The sequence below is a fragment of the Homalodisca vitripennis genome, chromosome 6 (genome assembly GCF_021130785.1).
Source record: "Homalodisca vitripennis isolate AUS2020 chromosome 6, UT_GWSS_2.1, whole genome shotgun sequence".
NCBI classification, from domain to species: domain Eukaryota; kingdom Metazoa; phylum Arthropoda; class Insecta; order Hemiptera; family Cicadellidae; genus Homalodisca; species Homalodisca vitripennis.
This window is the reverse complement of record NC_060212.1, coordinates 48,501,771-48,520,975: the sequence shown is the minus strand read 5'-3', so window position 1 is coordinate 48,520,975 and position 19,205 is coordinate 48,501,771. Positions and strand designations below refer to the sequence as shown.

The window sequence follows — 19,205 nt, the reverse complement described above, 5'->3', positions numbered from 1 at the left end:
TATACAAGTCCTTTTGTATCACACAAAGCAAAGATTTTATAACCCCATTTTTTAGGTTTTTTTTGGATTGTATTGTCGAAGTTTTGAGTTCCCCTTATAAGGAACAATCTGTTCATCAACACATAAGTGCTGTTCCTTGGAAATCATTTTGAATTTTTCCTTTAAATGATCAATCATGGGACGAATTTTGTAAAGTCTGTCATGCTCAGGATCATTTGGATTGTAGTTCGTGTTGTCATTCAAATGCAAGTTATTTTTTATTTCAATCCAACGATTTCGACCCATAACATCTGCTACTTTTGGGACTCTTGTCAAACTTGCCCAATACATCCTTGCCCTGGGAAGGCCAAAAAATTGACATTGCAAAACAAGTACCAATATATTGTTCGAGTTCATTCCTGGTCAAGTTCAATGGCTTGTTAGGATTTTTTTTGAATTGCAAATAAATTTGACTGATCTACAATTCTATCAAGAATTGAGTTGTCAAAAAATTCTTTAAAGTATTCTATAGGAGAGGCACGCACAGTACTTTCAGGAAGTGTGCCTTTCCAGATAACAGGCTCTCTTACACTTTCGGCAGCATCCACATTTTGTCCAAAGTGGGGGTGGAGGCTTATCTTTGTTGGTCTTCCTTGGTGCCTGCGTAGAAGTAGACGGTTCTTCCTCTTCTGCTTGACTTGAGGTTTCATTTCGAATTTCTGCTAAGTTGTCTTCTTCGGAGTTCATTTCTTCGTCTAAGGACAAACACAATTGAGTTAGATCATTATAATATTACATTTACATACACAAAGTAATAAGTATCACCAATAATGTCAATGAGCTGTGCTTACCATTATTGTATTTAGATTGCATAAATCTTTCCAGTCGGTTTGTGTGGGCAAGGTCTGGGTCGTAATCTGGGTCGGCGTCACTGTCGTCTGCACTATCATCGTCACTCGAATCAGGTGGCAGCATACAGCATTCCTCTATTTCTTCACTCGTGAGATAAACCGGAGGACGAGGATCCCTCCTTGATCGATTCATCTCTAATTACAAATATAGGTTTTTAGTTTTACAATAGCATAAATCTTCGAGACTCTTTTGTAATGAATTATGCTTATTTGGAAACAAATATATACCTTGAAAACTAAGTTTATACCCAGCCATTATGGCCCAATGTTGCAAAAAATATACTAACAGATTTTCAGGTTTTGGCCCACTGTTGCATTAAAGACACAATGCGGAATCGAGAGTTTTCTAGGTTATGGCCCAATGTTGCAATAAAGACTCAAACGGTTTTCGAGCTGTAAACTTTGAAAATTTGTGAAAACAACTTATGTAATCAATTAATATACTTAAATAATGAAATTCTCAACACCTAGTATTTTTTTGATTTAGCTAACTTACCTTTTTTTGGGAGTATGGCTTCTCTAAAGCTGTTGAATTGCAGAGCACGTAAAATCCAAGAATCACAACAACAAGATGGCTGCCTCTGGACTACCTGTAGTCAGTGTAGCCAATGTTTTGCCACAAAATTTACCACCAGTATGTTGCAAAAACGTAACAATGGGATTTAAAGCGATATTTAACATCTAAAGTCCTAAAAAAAATTAAATGTGGTATGTAGCTAAATCGCAACATGGGGCCGTAAGAGGTTAATTTTCACTTCATGACATTGATTTCAGTCTTTCTCAGACTCGTATTTCAACATCAAACATGTCATCCTTCATAACTGCAGCTTCATAAGTTTAATTTCTTGCTAAAATAAGCTCTTCAATGCCATGATTCGTTTAATCATTTATTTAATGTTTTTAAAGGTTATAGAAAAAGATATTACATAATGTGTAGTGAAATAAAGTTTTAGTTGTGTAATGTTACAAATTCGTTTTTATTTTTTACGTTGTAGTCCTCAAATGACCCTGCACCAATCAGAAAATAAGTCTTATACAAAGCATTACCATATTAAAAAAAATTTTAAATCGGACTTATCCCATTCAAGCTGCATAAGGGGATTTCTATTAACATTGTATCAATTTTACATTTGATATTTTATAACACTAACGTTATTACGTATAATAGTTTTTAATAAAATGTCCTTTTTTATAAAATAAAACATTATAACAATTGAAAATATGCAGTATACAGTGAATGCATTGTTTGTTCTTTCACTTGATGACTCTGCCAAGTAATAATGGTCTGTAGAATGGAACAATTGTCGCTTCGGAGAAAGGCAAGGTTGGCGGATATTGACATCAATAACGAATCAGGAACAGGTCGGGTCCGAGATTGTTTTTTTTTTCATGAAAATCTTCTAGAAGTACAACAATACAGCAGCTTCATAGAGTTTTATCTTTGAGCTTAGAGTTCACTTTTAACGTATGTATAGAAAAAAACCTAACCCTGAAATACTTGTAATAAAATGGAGCATCGTTAAACCAATGTTGAGTCAGTTTGATATTGTATAATTTACCTTGAAGCAACTTACCGTTCGTTAAAACTTGAGAGTGTCCCTAGAATCGCATAACCACTAATTTCTCCACTCTATTTCAACAAATAAATATATTTTAAAATCTATTTATCGCACCGTATTTTATCAATACGTTAAAAGAGCTTTTTCAAATTTTCAAGGTTTACTAAGGATTATAAGAGTGAGATTTATAGTCTGAACTGTATTATACCTATGTAATATACTTACTCCTTAGGATGTTTCCAGGTAAAAAATATCTGCCAAGTTTTAGAGACGAACATTTCAATACCAAATACCGGGCTGTACAGTAACATGTCTTGACTAAAATCAATAGCTTCTGTAATATAAGTGCAAATTATTTTCATTCTGTAAAGTTAATTTAAGTAATGGTGAAAACATTTTTAATGCTTAATTACCTGGCATGTGGTTTGAACAAAACTGCCTTATAAATTGAGTTGTACAACATTGTTCCTAGGTAACGTTGTTACATGTGTCTCGTTATTCCTAATAGTAAAAGCAATTATAGAAGCCTACTATATAATTTTTAAACAATTAACGATAGGAATATTCATTTTATAAGATAAAACATTTAAAATCTATAATAATATATTTTTAATTATATAACATCACTACAAATATTAGGACTATGTATTAAACCCAGTTCAAATATTTGTTTCCATGTGGCTTAGTTTTCATATACATTCACTTCGAACATTTGTATTTTTAAATTTTCTAAAACATTACTTCTATTACGAAACTCTATAATTTAATACGAAAATAGAAATGTGTAATTTATCCAGAGTTGGAAAGTACATAATTGACCTATTGTACTTACATTTTAGTTTAGTAGTTTAATTGTATTACATTTATTTAACTCGTTCACTGTTGGTCTATACTGAGAGACCTCATAACACGTGTCATACGAACTCGTACGTAAGTTGAAAATAGAAAGTCGGAATGAAATAGTTAATCTTAAAGTCATTTGCTTCCTATTACTTATTAGGAGAAGGATTGGGGTAACTAATTGCGAACCCACATCACGTAGAAGGTTTCTGCAACTACTTTTACTACTGAACGGAAAGCCTGAAACGCGTAAAGGAACTATACCAGTTGTAAGGGGAACTTTGTCAGAACTAAGGAAGTTGTAGCAAACTCAGTGAGACCGCAATATCTATGTAGAGTTTTATGTTAATAAAGTATCAGATTGTAATCTAACGTTATATTCAATTTTTATGTAATGAATATCATACACTAATTTGGTTATTTCTGTAATATTATCATGACCTGCTAGGAGATTTTTGGAGTTCAATGTGTTAAAAAATTGTCTTATGCAATTTTTCACAGATAGTTTGAATGACTGAGGAGTTTCCTTAATGCTGTCTTGAAATATGTTTATATACATCCGGAAAGCATTAGTGCATTTTAGCTAAACTAATCATTGTTCAAAAATATAAACTAAGCATTTTTGTATATGAAATGTATATTTAAAACTACTAGTTTGTAAACACCTCATTTCTCGGAAACGTAACTAGATAGCTAGATTCAAACTTATTTTGTCTTTATTATAAACCGATAAGTCCTTTTTAAAATTATATGGTTGTATGCCCTGTGCACGTGATAGCTCGTAATAGAAAGGTTATGTAGATTTAAAACTGGGTACATAGGGTCCTCTTGGTCAGAGAAAACCCCTTATTGATTTTGAAATAAAGGTAAATGGTCAGCTAAGTTACAATCAGTGTTACACAGTGTTGTTTTAAAATCAGGGCAGTCAATATCATCGTTAACATTCAGCATTATAACGATTATACTTCACAGATAAAATCAGTTTTGTCTGATATCAGGGCAGTCAGGACACCCAACCATCGCTAACATTCGTCTACATATCGGTCATCCTTCACAGAGGATATCAATCAGATTTGTCTGAAATCAGGACAGTCAGGGCACGCAACCATCGCTAAACATTCACTGTCATATTTTCCTTCCTTTATTGGTACAACCAGAAATATTAAAACTAATGTAAATTTATTTTAATAGTTAGAAATGGTAAATTTTTAAATATAGATTATATTAGTGTTTTTGACGAAGTATAAAGGAAAATTCACTTTTCTTTCGTTTTATCCAGTTACTTGGTTTTAGGTATCGGTTATTATTATCAAGATTTGCTCTATTAAAGAAGAAGATTGTTAACTCTATTTTTATTCAAACATAGTTAAAAAATGAAAAACATGCTTATGTTTACATATCTCTTTATCTCTCTTCTTGAGTCAAGGAAATAATAGTTGGTCGTAAAATGAAGTATTTGAAAAGATTTGAAAGAGTTTTGTAGGATTTTAACAATTTGTCACCGGGTTGATGAAAATAACCACTTATATTCATTACACTATAATACTTTGTAGTATTTTTTATTCATTGGGTTGTAGAACTTATTTATTAAATATATACTGTATATATATATATATATATATATATGTATATATATATATATATATATACTCGTATTTGTAACAGATTTGTATAAACATTGGTATGACAGTCTCCAAAGAATACAGAAAGCTTAATAGTAACAAAATGTCTTATATCAGCTACGTCCGGAATAGCTGTAAGCACAGAGTTGATCCAGATATGAAATTTGACGTTTTGTTCAAGATATCCTTTTAATTAATTGTAAAATTTTGCAAATGTTATTACTGCAGTGCCTGATAAATATTGTAATGTAATATCAGTAATGTAGAGTAATGTAGATATCAAAGCTAAAATTAGGTACATAACTTTTATCATATGTTTAGACTTTTAAAAACCTATTTCTGTTTTCTTGACAGAAGTGGGCTCTCAAAACTGTTCTTATACATACACCTTCTTGAATTACTCAAAATGTATTCTTAAAACTGCAACGATTAGACATTTTTTTTAATGCTACAATTTTTTATATATTTTTTATTTTCTTAATCATTTTCTAATACAAACTGTAAACAACAGCTTTGGTTAACCATTCAATGAAGCTAGCAACATGCAATAATTGTTGCAGATAAACAAGTTAAAATGTATATAATATTTTTTAAACATATCCAACCCAAAGTCCAAATAAAATGTTAATGCATTAACGACATAGTTCATACTTTCACACTCAATAATTATTTCTCATTTATACCATCTAAGCAAATATAAACACTTCCTGAAGGTTTCGGTGCAGCTTAACAACACTTAATATGTATGTGGGTTTTTTTACAAGAATAATTAGAGAAAATTGCATATTTGACAAAACCCAAGAACCTTGAGACAGCCATTCTTGGCTTCCTGAGACTTCTCTCACGTTCGCTCTAGTGGTTGTGGGCGAGAAGGAGCTCCTTGACCTTCTTCCGACAATGATTTAAGTTGCTCTCCTATATAAATTTCAAGCCACATTAACATGACGGCAATTTCCAAAATACAATTCTAAGTTAAGTGTACCATTATTTAGCAATAACACGCCAAGAGCTGCAGTATTTAATAATTATATATTAAGGGTGGTAGTATTTAGAGATTCTATATCAAGAGTGGCTGTATTTAGCGATTATATTTAAAGGGTCACAGTACTTAGAGATTGTAACCAAAAGCGGCAGTATTTAGTGATTCCTTGTGTCACCGCTGACTAAAACTTTTGCAAGAAATATGAAACAAAAAGTGTAGAACCATTTCAACAATAAGTGCTGCTTGTTTCACGTAATACATACTTATTGTTCGTTTTGGGATTCTAATTCTTAGTTACTAGAAATTATGCTTACGGATTGCAAAATATATGTCATTATCAAGGGTTTTAAAAACAAATTACATGCATTTGTTTACATAAATATATATAAATATATACATTTTTTATGCAGCTTTAATCAATATTTTAAAAATCAATTTTAAAACTGATTGAGGTTTAACATTATCATTATAAGGAAAATTCAATAGATATATATTATACATTCCAGAAGCAATGCTACTTATATATTTTGACACTGTGCATATACATACCCGAGTACAATACAGAATTTTCATTACAATTATACTAAAATCCAAACCATACTTTGACATCGTGATATTTCTGAGTCGTTTTGGGGCCACTTCCAGAGAAAATACGAGAAAATCAACCTCTTTTTTTTTATATCTCGTTTTGCTGGAACCTCTTTTTTTAATGTTCCCCTTAACATTGTGACACTAACATAGAAATTTATGCGTTTTACGTGAGGGTTTGAAGCTGATACATAAACATAACCCAATTTATTTTATGCAGTTATAATGTCTGAATGTACATAAAACTATTTACAGCTCAATAATTATTCAGCCAATCATACAATCCAATACGGGTACATTACGAAACATCGGGACATCGTGATGTTTCTAAGTCGTTCCGAGCTCAGTTCTAAGAACCTCGTAAGAAAATCACTCTCGATATTGGCTAGTGGTTGGAAGACATTTTGTTGAATAGTTTGCTGTTATAATCATTAGTCAAGTTATCTAATGCCAAGTCTTTTTTAAGTTATATAGGGCGTCAATGGGTACTTCACCTGACAAATTATTGAAAAAAAAAAAATAATTGAAACCATGTGTAAAGAAGTTATTTATTCTGTAATATATTTTATAACTTAATTGATTCGTCTCTAAACACTTCAAATGTTCTTATCAAAATTTTGTATAGAATTTTCATTTAATTTTAAAAACGTTCCATAAGGTAACATTATATTAATCGCTATATTCAGCGATATGTTGTAACACTCATCCATTACAAACGGATGTACGGGTATGTTACTCTACCGAGGAATAATAGAGGAAATGTTTTGTAAACTGCGCCGGTATCGGGATAGGGATGTGCAAACTGAGGTGTGACGTCAGAGTCGACAGCACAGAGTAATAAGGTATATATTACTCCTTCATTCACATTTTACGTCAGATCCGGATTGAAATTTCGATTAGGTGGCCCAGGGGTCTTCTGTGAACTCAAATGAGTAGAGCGCATTATACACTGAGAGGTGTTTGAGAAAAGCATACACTGTTTCAAGATGTTGGCCTGTTTGACCCCATCATGTAGCCTATTGATCAGCTTGACATCAACTCGTGATGACATGTGCTCAAAGGACACAGTTCTCTGTTGTTGAACTCGCAAGTTGTCCCTGCCTCTTGTTCCGTACTGGTGTATATCACTTCCCTGCATCACAGCACACATGGCTTTGACAGTACAAAGCCACCTCATATCTATACAGGCAAGGAAAAGTCAGCCATTTTAAAATAAATAAATAACTATTTTAAGCATAATCAGTCTATCCTATAAAAAATGAGAGCAGAATATAAATTGGAAACAAGAGGAAAGATAACTGAGAGTTCACCAAGAGTTATTTTTGCGTGAAAGTTTGTCCATTTCAGGGTTTCCATCAAAACTGATAACTCGTGCTTACAGGACATTTGGCTTTAGCTGCCTCGTCTCATATCTGCTCAAGTATATTTATCAGTACAGGTAGGACTTCTTTCAGTTAATAATTCTATCGAAATCTATATTTTTTTTAAATTTTATATACTATGTATATATATATATATAAAATAATAAAAATAACATAAAATACAACCCATACTGTAAAATATAATGATCAAAATAAATAAAATAAAATATATTAGTAATATGTATGAAATATAATTCAGCTTATGAAAATATAATTCCTTTATAATGCCAATTATGCGTGATCCTACATTCGTTAGAACTGCCCGCCTCTGAACAACTGATCGGCGGTATTCGTCCCCCACTCAACCCTGGTCCACTCGCTGTCCAGAGTGGCCGTTCAGACATTCTATTCTAGCTTTTTCTACAATGTGCTCATTTTGTTATTAAATTAATATAACCAATTTGTTATTAAATTGAGTTAATATGTTACTCTACCTGGTGTCATCATCGCCTGGCGTGGATCGGCTCATTCCCCCTACAGGGTACGCTGCTACTCAGAACGTGCAGACTGCAGTAAAACACCACGCTTCTTTATTCTAAATATTACCTCACCTATATAAGTCTCCCACCTCCAACAGTAATGCAGTTATAAGTAACAAATTTATCATCAAAGTATCAAGTATCAAAGTGTTGAAATTTATGAATTGGCTGTTAGAACAAGTCTAGATGTGAAAATGTAATTGTATTTTTCTTCATAAGAATCTTCATCAAACTTACGAATATATTTTTAATTTCCAAAAATGGTTCAGCTTGTCTCAAATTTTTCGTTTAGCAACACAGTTTATGATTAATTATATCCGCAGTTTTTCTACGTCCACAGTTGTATGTCCGGAGGCACCGCGTTTTACAGTCGTAGAGCGCGTTGAAGTGAACTCTCTCGAATAGTAAGAATTTAAATAGGGAAAACTATGTCCTCCTGTGACAAGTGTTGCAGGAATGCTGAAAAATGCAATCTCGAAACAAATGATGATTAGATTAATAAATAAGAATACCTCATAGATGTGAATATTTGGAAGTGTTAAGATACTAGGTTGTTTGAAGAGAGGCTTGCAGTGATCAAGATATCTGACTCCACATATGGTCAAGTACAATTTCCTTTTACATTGAAAATACTGTTTGTGATTAAGAAGAAGATTTCGAAAGCCAACATCATATTTTATTCTACTTTAGACGTATACTTAGTAAACATTCAAGATAACGTTTTGCTGACAATGGTAAAAAAAAGCTTCTGAAATCAAAGACAAGCAACATAAATGCTCAAGATATTATGTACGGTGCACAGTGCAATACATTGTGTATACAGTGCAGAGATATTATATACAGTACAGAGATTATGTATAGAGTGCAGAGATTCTGTATACAGTGCAAAGAGTCTGGGTCTTCTAAATGACCACAAGCTATCTCAAAAAGGATTTTTCATAATAACGTGAAGTGAATAAGAGTGTTGCCATTTTTTATAATTTGATAAATATATTTTATGATTTTTATGAGATGATAATTTGTTCAAGTTACCGTTTATTTTGTTGGTTGTATTTTGAATAGTACATCAGAATAGACACATTTTGTATCTAGAATCTGTTATATTCCCTTTATTCTAAAATTATCTTTATTTTTGTAATGAACTAGTATAGGGTATGGTTATCGACGTATTAAAATATATTATTTCAATTTCGAGATTTAAAAAATTCCCAAAATTCGTATTGTTCAAGTCGAATGGAAAATTTTAAATATCTTACAGATTATTACTGAGGAAAAGTGAGAGAAGTCCCATTGAGTTTTAACACAGCAGTTACAAACTGAATTAATTTTGTTATGCTGAGTTGGCTGGAATTGAACGACAGAGGGAATAACAAAATATTTCAAGTGTCAAAAGAATAACGTTGAGATACAAGAAGAGTCAAGTTAAAGTTTGGTAATGGGATTTAAACTTTGAGCGGATTCTTCACAAAACTTACAAATATTGCTTGATGTGCACTTTTATAAATCACTAAAAAACTCTGTAAATTCTTCATACGGTTAACGTTTTCACTAAACAAATATATTAAAATACGTGAAATTAATTTAGAATTAAGTGTATGTGTATTGTTCTATGTTTGTTTTATGTAAATATTTACGTAAAAAGGAACGATTAATGATTTATTATTTTACAATACCTTAATATTATAGAAATAATATTGATAGAGCATTGTTTCAAGAAAAATTAAAGAAAGGTGTGATACAAACTTGTAAAAGCTGGACGTTGGTTGTTAATATTACGTTTACGTCACTATAACCCTATACAATTATATATAATTATTCTAATTTGGAAGAAAAAAATAGTGCCTATGTACTTACTTAAATTTCCTACTGACTCGCACTTGATACAAATCAACGAAAAGAGACAAATACTTAGAACTAAAATATACAGTCGACAGGGGAGAGAGTTTTTTGTATACTGAAAATCTTTTGACTTGAACTAAGAAAGGTGGGACGAAGGGACACGAACAGGTGGAGTACACTACACAATAAGACACAATGACCTTTAAACCCACGGTCAGCGTGAGCGTTCGCTTTGGAAATTTGTTGATCACATTTTATTGATGCAATAACAATATTTTGTTAGTATTAAACTCATTATATCCCTATCGCTGTAGACCCATCAGCTGAGATCGATCATTCATCGCTATGTTGGGGATGCTGTAATGAGGTTAAACCAAACGTCCAACTTACTGGGGTTACGGATCCAGGTGAAATGAAGAGCCATACTCATTGTCTCATCAGGTGCACAATTGAGTGCACTGCAATGTTTCATACACGATCCTATAGCACGTTGGATTAACCACTTAAATTATTTATACATTATACAGATATAGTAGGATGTGTTCATTCAACGACAATAATGAATTTTGCATCAGATCACCTTCCTCTTAGTGCAGCGTCTGAAAACAGACGGTTGATTTCGCTGATCTGAGGTCATTTTCATTTGAAAGGATCCAAAAATTAGTATTTCAAGTATCTCTCATCTCGAAATGATGCAAGGAATTCGTTTTTAGCTACAATCGTTGCCGGTTTTTTTATTGTTCAACCAATTGTATCGAAGAGATTAGTGTTGTCACCAGGAAACTCATATCACCAGAAACATCTGAGCAAAGATATTACTATAAATGTTTCATTTAGACGTTCAAGCAATTACTCCTTTCTTGAGCATGCTTAATGTAAGATAATAATATACCTATTTTTTACGATTCCGCATTATATCTCACTACATGTATAACAAAACACCGGAGCTATGACAGCAGTAGGGTAGCAGGAAGTGTAAGTTATGCAGGACATGCTCACACGGCATATGTCACAGCGGTGTCGTGGTTATGGTCGACCCTCACCTGTGTTCTGTATTATATCTCACTACATGTATAACAAAACACCGGAGCTATGACAGCAGTAGGGTAGCAGGAAGTGTAAGTTATGCAGGACATGCTCACACGGCATATGTCACAGCGGTGTCGTGGTTATGGTCGACCCTCACCTGTGTTTTGTATACTGATTACCGAAGAAAACATTGCAAAATCGGCAATGTTTATTCATCGGCAGGTTAACCGCAGACACTTAGGTCAACTTGATATTTAGGCGTGTAACGCCCTTATATTACTCTTACATTTTAATGGGAATAAAAAATGATATTATCATCCATTTAAATAATGCAAGAGTAACTATTATGAGTGTGCAAAAGTAATTTTCAGGTTTTAGCATGTATACAGTTAGGTAAATCATTGTAATTGAGAATATGCTATGTATTGTGACTAACTTTAATAAACTGTAACTTCTAATAAACTGACATCGATTTGGAGTTCCGCATTTCAAATACATCTATGATAAACTTGTGTAAATACGTGCATAAAGGCAGCAATGCGACAGTTGTAAAATCAAATGAAGTGGAACAGATTCAAATTGGACGCAATTGATAGTAATTAAGCTGCATTGTAAAATTTTTGAAAACTCATGAACGCTTTCCTGCTGCTTTTATTATACATCCATCTATACGTTTGGCTAACGGCCAGTGACTCTACTTCACGTAATGGAATGCGCACTAGAGAGCTGAACGGATGTAAGTATAAAGAAAAGGGTGTTACAGCCTTTTATAATTATAGCAAAATCATTGATTATTAGCAATGTTCCGTAGAGTTGCATGAGGGAAACAGCGGTGAAGATGTTTGCAGAGGAGAAGGAGCCAGAATAGTGGAAAGTTTAGACAATTATATGCAAGACTTGGTGAATACTTACAAGCACATCACAAGTAATGCAGAGGATTCTTAGGGGCAAAGCTTTAACATTGCTTAAAGCAATAAATTGATATGTCATGTGTTTCAGTCACGCATTAGCATACAGAAGGATAATACAATTTCGGACATTTTCTATCGTTACAAAAAACATGGGACAACGTTTTGAGGATTTAAATCTGTCTTCTTCCTCAGATAGAGAAATAATTATAACATGAAAAGAAAGAAAAAAAATAAAAGGAGTCAAACATACAAGAAAACGTGAGTTGCATCCTGTGCAATGACGACGCCTGGGTATATTTTCTTCTGTTTGCTCTCAAGTGGTTTTCGGGTGTTCGTATCTCCTTTTCTTTCTCTCTGTTTTATGTAATGATATCATTCCACCTGACTAAGAGGATACATTTAATCCTCAAAACGTAGTGTCATGGGTTTTGTAACATACAACGATGTCAAATGACCTATTATCCTCTCAAACCTTCCGTAGTCAATAACAAACTTTGACACGAAATACGCGTTTAACAAAAATGTAGTTTATTTAAAAATGTCCAACTTTGCATCAACAGATTGGCTGAAACATCTAAAAAAACACAAAGGTCATCATGTATGAACTATGTTTTCAATAACTTTTACAAACTGTTCACATTCTAACCAACAGATGTATTGGGACACACAAATTTTGTATAAGCGAAGACATACCTCTCCAAGAAACCGAGAGAGACTGCTGGTCTTGATGTAGAATATTAAAAAGAGATTTTCAATAAAAGACTAATATCGTCTCAAAATTTCTGTATATATTTAAAGTAAACGATAGCTCAGTTCCTCTGCTAACATTCTGGAGAGCAAAGTGTGTATAAGACTAAATTATGATGCGATGTAATATATAAGCATATTCAAATTGATGTTTAATTACAATAAAAGCGCTATAATTCTATTGATTAATTGGCAGTACAATGGTAGGAAGTGCCATTACCATTACTCATAGATTAACTCTCATCTATCACGACTTAAAAATTAAAACATTTAATTGAGGGGAAGCAGAAACGAAACGGTTACGAGGTAAAGTTTCTGAGTCCAGGAAGTCAGGAAAATCCAATTCGTTTTGTTTTGTGGCCGCAGTTTCCAAACTTTGACATTTTTCCCCGTTTAAAGTTTTGAAATATTAAATAAAAATGAATTTATAATAGTATTTCGTTGTCGGTATAGAGTTTTTTTTTTCTAAAAATTCCGATACTTCTAAGAACTGTTTATAAATTCTAAGGTAAATGTTAAATGAGATAAATGGTAAAAAATGTTGTAATGTTTAATTTAATTGTTACTTTTGTGAGCTGTAGATTTATGTAGAAGTACTGTTTTTAAAATTACTATGTTTCCCAATTACTTTACTGTTTTTACTAAGCTTTTTCTTTGCCTCTTTATCAAAAGTTCAGGTAGCTGAAAAATGTTTCTTTGCATTAAATTATGTATGCTTACTCCTTTTATTAAATAAAGGTATCGAGATATTTTGAATGAATAGCCAAAATGTGGTTTAGTGAATGTAGTGAATAGCCAAAACAGAGTTTATACATTTAGGTTGGGACACACATAACCGCACCGCGCCCGACACGTAAAGGTTGGGACACACATAACCGCACCGCGCCCGACACGTCAGTCGGCCGTATGCTGGCCGTCATACGGTGAAAGAATTGCAGCGCAGTTTTCAACCTGCAAGTCCACACATGTCCGCACCGACACCAGACCGTCGTGGCCGCACCGTGCCCGCACCGTCACCGATATGTTTAGTTTGAATTTTGACGGGCACGGTGCGGTCTACGAGCGGCATCATATGTTGTTTACTGTTGCGTTCTTCTTTTTAAAACTATTTAAGTAGTCTACACGTTCTATTTTAGTGAATTATTTAGTATAGCCTACTAACTCTACACCCTGTGTTCGCGTACAAAATCATATTTATTATTAAAAGTATTACATTTTCTTACCTTAGAGTAAACTAGTCATATTTTCTTATTGTACATATTTTCTTATTACAACAAATTTGAAAACCATGTTGTACCTTCAGTGATTTTAAACAACTAAATTCGAATTATGAAAAATCTATAAACATTTTTCATTAATTAAAAAACAACAAGCATGTAATTATTTGCGCGAAAATCTATTTTTCTTTGGTGTATTGAAGTTACTTGATACATGTATTCCGGTATTTTGTAAGGATCATATTTAAAATGTTTCTATGACATTTTTATTTTTTTATTCTTTTCACTTTAATAAAGTAAAAATAAAAATATTTTATTTACAATAAGATTTTCAAGCAAGAAAAATCCATGTTAAAAATAAATAATAATAATAAATAATTTATTTCCCCATAATAACAAACTGAATATTACAAATAAAATATTATTGCCAGTGCTTAATAATAAATAATACTATGACATAACGTATTTACAATAGCAGTAAATAAAAAATAAAAAAAATGTTTTCTACTTACTTTATTTCAATTTTATGTACATAGAGTAATAAAATATAAAAAGTAGGTTACATCCTTTTCAGATCTTTTTTCTTTTTTTAAACTAATAATTAGGCCAATAGATTTACAAAATAAGAGAAATTTAGGTACCCCATAAGAGGCTGTGCCTGTGTTGGGGATACTATATACAAAAAGGGTAAAAAATAAAAATAGCTGAATCGAGCAACAATGAAATGATAAAAATGAGTTATTGTAGCTTATGTAGTAAATAATGTACTCTTACGTTTCAAAGTTTAAATTTAGTATAACTAGTGTGCTGTATTAAACAAAAAGGATTTATGCATGATTTACAATTCAAATATTAGGCTTTACACATACAACATTAAAAATATTATATTATAAGTAATTATTTTATAATACTCTAAAGTGTCTATTTAAATATTATTATAACTTAGCAGACAAGACTAACCATACACTAATTTATTATCTTAAACATATACTCAATATCATTTTGACAGATCAACCATACTCTAATTTTTTTAGAAAATATAACTATGTTTCTACTATTTTGGACTAATTATGGTTATAAATTATTTGTCCTCGGAGCTATAAAAGAAAAACATTTAGTAAAATCTGTTTTTCGTAAGTTCTCCAGTATATATTTTACAAATATTTACTATGTTTTACAAATTATTATAAACGGGCTTGCAACATGGCAAACTCTCTGGCATCACACTATAGCTCTTGGGTTTAATAAAAAAAACACTAAATATACTGTTTATAGTGTATTTGACCGAAATTCACGGCAATGAAACACAATGAACAAGAATTATAGTGATAAAAAATATAACCAAGATAATGATATTTACAAATTTTACATACTAGCTGATTGTGCAAAGCTTTACTGTAGCATTACAATGTTTTATTCACCACAGGGATTAATAAAAATAACAACAATGAAATTAACAATTTTCTCAAGTAATACTTAATCTTCCGAATATTTTTTAAGTATCTGTCACTTTGAATTCAAAAGAAACATGCTCTAGTACAAACAGTGAGATTGTTGCGGTCGGACTGCATACGGACATGTGTGGCCTCACGGTACCCGAGCCGAGCCCGCACCGACAATCGGCCGACTCACGTGTCGGGCACGGTGCGGTTATGTGTGTCCCAACCTTTACTCGTTCGGGGCAACGCAAGCTCGTTACAACAGGTTGTAACAATATGTTAACTAATGTATCCAACGTTTTACATATTATAGATATATGAGGAATTTTCGTCTCTCTTGTCTCTTAACTTAAACTTATGACGAAAATGTAAAAAAACGTATGGGGAGGGTGACCCTTCTAATTTTAGTGCGCTTTCTGTAGAATAATTAAATCTATTGGAATGCTATAAGATTATTTGGATCTTTAATTACCTACTTCCAGACATCTCTTTTGTTATCTATCGATGAGAGTACACTGACTCTTGTGGCACAAGCGTGTCCAATGATGTTTAATAATGGAGAATAATAATGTTACTTGGAATTCTTGGAAGAATTTGGGTCACGTTGCAAGGACTTTGGAAATGTGCCATGAGGTTCGGGAGTGTAACATTGAAATATAAATCATATTTAAATCTTTATAATATAAATTATTAATACTTCAGTAATGAATGTTTTGTTATTAATTTTTAAAATCACTTCTTAAATTTAAATTATCTCCGTTGAAAGAATTGTATATAGTTTATTACAGGTCATCAAGTGTAAATTGAAGTGTCATATAAAAATATGTCAGTGGCGTAAATTAAAACAAGGCTATTTAAATTAGTATAAAAAATATAATCGTAAAATAAAATCCGAGTAATTTGTTTATTAGGTAAGAAAACAATTAAATAGTTTATATAAATTACTCAAGCCTTTTCATTTCATCTTCCAGACTTTCATTGCGTTCAAGGATTAACTCCCCCAGCTTTAGGACGAATAGCTCATAGAAAGTTATTGAACGAGAAGACAGTTATTAAACTCTTTATCTCACCATTTTCCAGATTTAGGAGTTAATTTCAACAGCTCTTTTGTAAATCCCTTGCAATGGCCTTTGCTTTAAATTCACTTTTAGAACTATATTTCTAACATTGATACAAGTTCCACCCAAAGCAGAACTTAAGATCTCTGTTCAAACCCAGGCCTCAATCAGCGTATTTGCACAACCAGAGATCAGAGACAGCGTAAGTTCAAATTGTGCAGCAGTTTATACTTGTGGTCACTGATCTCTGTCTGTGTGATCATTGTTTCCTCCAACTCCCGCTTGGCTTGGTTCATTTTTATGTTAAAGAAATATATCTCAAATTTAGAACCATTTGCAAAGAAAACTATACACTTACATATGCCGTAACAAAGAGTTGACGAAAATTCTCCCAAATACGAACACATTTTAAAAATAACCTCAATAGCTCCTTTGTAAATCGTTTAAAATTCATTACTTTAGTAATAATGATTTAATATATTTGAAAATTAGGTGAAGTCACAATAAGACAGAAATTGTTGTTTTGGAGCAAGTTGATGTTTTGTGAAGTGGCAGTAGAACAGACATTGTTATTGTAGAGCGAATAGATAGTAGGTGAGGTGGCAATAGGAAACACTGTTCTTGTGGAGCGAGTAGATGGTAAGTGAAGCGGAAGTATGAATAATATTGACATGTAAGATGGAGTAAAAGGTAAATAAGCTAATACACTATAAATATTACATACAAAACAGATGTCAAGTCAGGTTGATAACCCCCCTAGGTGAGGTGACAGTACAAAATATATTGTTAACATGAAACGAGTAAGAGGTAGGTGAATTAACAGTACCAATGAAATGACAATGTTATTGTAGAGCGATTATATGCAGGCAAAACGCGTGTAAAAAACATTTTTATTATTAAAAAATATAACTTATGTTATTATTGTTATATAGAGTAAGTAGGTAAACGGTGAAGTGGTAGTAGAAGGCACTGTTATTGTGTAGGAAGTAGATTAAAAGTGAAGTGACAGTAGAAAACACCGTTATTGTAGAGTGAGTAGATGGTAAGTAAAGTGACAGTAGAACAGTTACTGTTAGTGTGGAGTGAGTAGGTGGTAGGTGAAGTGACAGTAGAAGGCACTGTTATTGTGGATGATAGGTGAAGTGACAGTAGAACAGACACTGTTATTATGGAGTGAGTAGGTGGTAGGTAAAATGACAGTAGAATAGACTCTGTTATTGTGGAGCAAGTAGATGGTAGGTGAAGTGACAGAAAAAGGCTCTGTTATTTTACATAGTAGGTGAAGTGACAGTAGAATATACTCTGTTATTGTGGAGCAAGTAGATGGTAGGTGAAGTGACAGTAGAAGGCGTTCTTATTGTATAGCGAGTAGGTAATATGTGAAATGACAGTAGAAGGCACTGTTATTGTAGAGCAGGTAGATGGTAGGTGAAGTGACAGTAGAAGGCGTTCTTATTGTATAGCGAGTAGGTAATATGTGAAATGACAGTAGAAGGCACTGTTATTGTAGAGCAAGTAGATGGTAGGTGAAGTAACAGTAGAAGGCGTTCTTATTGTATAGCGAGTAGGTAATATTTGAAATGACAGTAGAAGGCACTGTTATTGTAGAACAAGTAGATGGTAGGTGAAGTGACAGTAGAAGGCGTTCTTATTGTATAGTGAGTAGGTAATATTTGAAATGACAGTAGAAGGCACTGTTATTGTAGAGCAGGTAGATGGTAGGTGAAGTGACAGAAGAAGGCTCTGTTATTTTAGATAGTAGGTGAAGTGACAGTAGAATAGACTCTGTTATTGTGGAGCAAGTATATGGCAGGTGAAGTGACAGTAGAAGGCATTGTTATTGTGGATGCTACATTGAACATCTCACAACGGAACTTTATTCACTTAATTCTCCTCGCCCTTTCACCGCTCGTATAATTACTCTATAAAAGTACCCTCGCTGTATTCACCGCATGATTCATGAACAGCTCCGAGACAATACACCGCCACTTTTGTTCTCTGATTACAATTATCTGCTCTTGTTATATGTTGAGAGTGTAACGAATATAACATTCAATGGTTGGAACGAAACAAAAATAAATTCATTTTTATGTTCACTTTGTCCACAATAATAATTTTATATTTTAATAAATATACGGGATTATGCGTGCGTAGTACTAGTAATAAAGATTTGCCTTATGGCATAAAAATGTGCGCATAAAATATTTCTTTGACACATTCAGAATTTATTTCTTGACTTGTCCATTTTATAGACCATAATTATAGATTTTTTACGTTTAATTCTCATTTCAGTTTATTAGTGTATTGTGCTAGGACCTAGCCTTTAGTAGTTAAAAGGGTAAAAAGATACCTCATAGTTACTCTAAAGAACACACACACACACACACACACACACACACATATATATATATATATATATATATATATATATATATATATATGGATTTGAAGAGCCAAATTCGGTCGTACAGCGCCTACTTTGGTAGGTAATTTACTTCCAGTCATAGATTTTTCTGCTGCCACAGTTTAATTTGACTAGTTCCCCGATAAAGCAAATATAATATACATACACATGTCTGTGAAG

At 32.5% G+C, this 19,205-nt stretch overlaps 1 protein-coding gene across 1 annotated transcript; it reads right to left on the bottom strand.

The window, feature by feature from the left end:
* Positions 1 to 531: 531 nt before the first annotated feature.
* LOC124365373 lies at positions 532 to 1,589 on the bottom strand. The gene is made up of 2 exons (XM_046821348.1): positions 831 to 1,589; positions 532 to 734 (listed from the first exon to the last, which is right to left on the bottom strand). Exons 1-2 carry the CDS (start codon positions 1,021 to 1,023, stop codon positions 532 to 534), a joined length of 396 nt encoding a protein of 131 aa, XP_046677304.1. The 5' UTR covers positions 1,024 to 1,589.
* Positions 1,590 to 19,205: the final 17,616 nt, after the last annotated feature.